The sequence below is a fragment of the Monopterus albus genome, unplaced genomic scaffold, assembly GCF_001952655.1.
Source record: "Monopterus albus unplaced genomic scaffold, M_albus_1.0 scaffold206.1, whole genome shotgun sequence".
Taxonomy (NCBI): Eukaryota; Metazoa; Chordata; class Actinopteri; order Synbranchiformes; family Synbranchidae; genus Monopterus; species Monopterus albus.
In genome coordinates this window covers 19,325-23,296 of record NW_018128086.1, presented here as the reverse complement: position 1 = coordinate 23,296, position 3,972 = coordinate 19,325, and the positions used below count along the sequence as shown (strand labels likewise).

General features: G+C 44.6%; 1 protein-coding gene across 1 annotated transcript in view; it reads left to right on the top strand.

The window, feature by feature from the left end:
- zbtb22b (zinc finger and BTB domain containing 22b) overlaps positions 1-3,680 on the top strand; it is an 8,297-nt gene extending 4,617 nt beyond the window's left edge. The window contains 1 exon segment of the mRNA XM_020618526.1: positions 1-3,680. This exon segment is cut by the window's left edge and continues 42 nt beyond it. Coding sequence (XP_020474182.1) covers positions 1-739 — 739 coding nt within the window. The 3' untranslated portion in view covers positions 740-3,680.
- Positions 3,681-3,972: the final 292 nt, after the last annotated feature.

Sequence of the window (3,972 nt, the reverse complement as noted above, 5' to 3'; positions counted from 1 at the left end):
GATGGCAGGCGGTATGATCGCAGGAAGCTCCTTCAAAGGCCCCAGTCTGGAGCACGGTGCGGTCCACCTGTCGGTACAGGGCGGTCTGGGGGTTGACGGCATGGACAATGGTGGGATTGGAGGGGGAAGTGGGAGCTGTGGCACCAACAGCGGCGGGGGTTCAGGGAAAGTGTTTATGTGCCACTGTGGTAAGACCTTCACTCACAAGAGCATGAGGGACCGGCACATTAACATGCACCTGGACCTGAGGCCCTTCCACTGCCCTGTGTGCGCCAAGAAGTTCAAGATGAAGCACCACCTCACAGAGCACATGAAGACACACACTGGCCTAAAACCGTACGACTGCCCCGGCTGCGGTAAGAAGTTCATGTGGCGCGACAGCTACATGAGGCACCGTTCACACTGCGAGAGGCGCAGCGGGCTGGGAGACAGCGGGGATGGCGGGAGAAGAGGAGGAGAGGATGGATCAGATTTGATGTCCTCCCCTCATCTCCTCCAGCCTGCAGGCGAGGGAGGCCTGGGTGGAGCAGGTGGAGGGAGAGCAGCGCCTGGTGCTTCTCCACATCAGTCCAGCGGTAACAGCAGCAGTTCTGCTCTGAGCGCCGCCGGGGCGCTTCTAGGGGTCGTCTCTCAGAGTCAGGTTCAGGGATCGGGGATGTTTGGAGGTCTCGGGCTGGGTCAGAGTGTGTGTGGTGAAGACGTGTGTGAAGTCAGTGCTAATGACAGTAGTGTGACCTAAACCAGAATGGCATGTTGTGGGGTGAACAGGGAGGCTCCTATTGGACACACGGCCTAAAGAAGCTGCAGGTGTTTCCAGACAAAGTTTCTCGTATCACAAAGACTGGGAAACCTGCCTCTGAACCGTGGCCTCATGAAAAACGGACCTTCTGTCTCAATGAGTAAGCTACTGTTTTAAACATTCAAGATGTTAAAGTTTATTTTTTTGGTTCTGTGGAGGAACGTGTGTGTGTGTGGAGAGGAAACCAAAAATGAAAAGACAGCGCTTCACTGACTGATAACCTTCAGTAGAGTAGAAAAATGGATGTTTGAAATTGCTGTGAATTTCTGCAGTATTGTGTATTAAAGTATCACTGTCATGATTTAAATGGGGGAAAAAACAAATGTGCAACTGAAAAATGTTCAACACGTCTGAGTAAAAGGCGAAGTTGCAGATTTGTGGGGGTTTTTTTTACCTTAAAGCAGCAGATTAACAAACACTGCCATGTTGTTGTAGACGATGCCGCGGTGCTGCTTTGCCTAGAACCCGCCTTGTGTGACAGTGAAGGCACAATCACTTGATCCCCATCACAAGAGAACCCTCGGTTCAAGGTCCAAGCTCAGTTTGCCATTCCCTTTTCCAACATGGTCCAGCCACTGCACAAACATCAACACTACCTGACTGATGAGCTCCTCGCTTCCCTTCTGGAGCCTCACAAGTTCTTCAGTTCTTGTGCTTTGAGCAGTTTATTGTTCTACTGTAAATATATAGAAATAGACTGTATGTTGTTTACTCCTCAGACTTGCAACAAATAGTAACTTTAAACAGCGATGCGTTCGCTGTCTGCTATGGAAAGACTTCATCAGCAACAGAGAAAGCATTAGAAAGTGTCCAAAAATCATCCTAACCTGCAGTGAATCTCTTCTAAGAGCATCGAGGAGGTGTAGTGGATGTACATGGCTGTGCTGTTGAAGCTGTATAGTGTATGGAGCGTATACCTCACGTAACGGACCCAAACGAAAAGAAAACCTCCTTTTCAGTAGATGTTTTGCACAGAAAGACGCAGAGTATTTAGTTTGTTCTCATTTGACATTTTGTTATGAAGAGTGCAACACATTTCATTTTCCTGAGCATGTGGAGCTAGTCGTCTTTGGATCGTCTTTGTGCTTTTATTCTTCCTACAATAATTTTAAATGCATCATTGAATCATGCAGGTCCTGAGTTTGGATCTGCTGAGAGTTTCTCTCTGTTTTAGTGAAGGAGCCGAGCACCATTTCCCTCTTTGGTCACCTTTGCTCTTTGTCTTGAAGGAAGAACTAGTGTGAGATAAACATGTGTTTGCTTCAAATACAAGTTTTTAAAGAGCCAGATTGATCCATGAAGATTTTACTATGTGCAATGTTGTAATTTTGCTTCTGGTACGACCTGAAGGCAAGTTTTGTTCTGTGAACCTTTTTTTGCAAAAGCAAAAATTGGACCTGTCAAACAGTCCTGAATATTGTTTGTCCTTTTTGAATTCTCTAAACTTTGACTAACAATTGCAAAACTATTAATTCATTAGTTGATACACACAGTGGAACCAAACGGTGCAGCGTGCGCTGCCATGAGTCTAAAATCTGTTGTGTTGTAAACCACATGTAACTGTGGCCATGGAAAATACTTGTTTCTGATTGGTTGGCAGGTGTCAGGACAACAGTTTAACAATACTATAACACCTCATCAGCAGCGCAGCACATTCCTACATGTCCCAGTGGAGGAGGTCACAACACGTTCACTTCCTTGTCTGTTATTTTTAGTTGTAGTCTCATTTCATGCTGCTGCTCGCATCAGAAATGCAGCAAACTCACCTGTGGCAGCTGCCGAGTCTCCACAGGTGAAGCTTTTCAGCCTTTGTTAGTTTACCACACACCTGAGGGGCAGGGAAAAGGCAGCAGGTTACACTGTGTACATCAGGACAACGTTGTGCATTATTACTGAATTTAATACTTTTGATTCTCTCATTAGTTTTAACTGTGCTGTGCTTCTCGTTCTGATGTACGTTCAATGTAAAACTTTAGAGAACAACTATGTAATTCAACAGAAATATAGTGCAATTAACAGAATCACAGTTTTATAGACTGAGTGGATTGTGGTGGAATAAAGATCACATGACCTCTGAACGTTCTGCGTGTCCTACATTTCCAGTAACAGAGCAAAGAGAGGGCGGGTGTGAGTGTTTTACCTTCTGTGAAGGCGTGGATGTGTTTACGTGCTGGTCCAGAGCTCGGCCTTGCTGAGGTCAGGGCCTGTTAGCTGTCTGCATCTGACTGTAACTGGTTTCACACTGGTTCCTGCTCCACCACAGTAGATACCTTTCCATTGAGCCAGTGTACGTGAACACGATGAGCACATTGATTCATTTGTTTACACTCAACAGCAAGAACACACAAACATTTACCAGTGACACCTCAGCACCACCTGTTGTACCATTAATATTATATAAAGTGCAAATATAAAAACTGCGCCAAGAGGCAGGATCCCCCCTAATCTGTATTTGTTACAATCTGAACATCCTCTGGTTTGTCTTGTCTTCTAATACCTAAGACAAGAAATGAACAAAATGTATCAAAGCCCAAGGAGAGGTCATGTTTCACATGCTGAGCAGCTCCTTGGTCCGACTCTACATTGATGTGATGGTTGTGTAATCTGTTGGTCACCTGCTGCTGCAAAAGGAAAACTCAAAGCTACATTCATTCCTTTATGAAGAGTGAGGGAAACAGACCCTTCTCAAAACTAGACTGAAGAGGTTTTTTTTGTACATCCCATAAACTCCACTATAAAACCTCTAACACATCTTCTGACTTACCGACTGATTGTGTAACAGAAAATGACAGTTGTGAATTAACATGTTGCTAATGTAATAAACTACAGTACATCACTGTTCACCTCTGCTGTATCACAGTAATTAACTGCTTTATTTAATGTGATTAAAGTTAATTTGTTTTTAATCTTTGTTCAAGTCTTAAGAAACAACTAAACCTCAGACTTTTTCCACTGGTTAAGACCAACAGACACTTTTCAGACACAGGTGTAAGTAACGACATTAACGAGCTGCTGACGCGCACAGCAAACAAACTGCAGGTCACCGCTGGATTTCACTTTCATTTCAAACTCGCTGTCACTTTTGTTTCAGAGTCGCCTGTGACTAAACACAGTAAACGTCCTGACACTTCATCCTTTGACTTGTGGTGACGCAGAAATTTAGTTTTTGCATA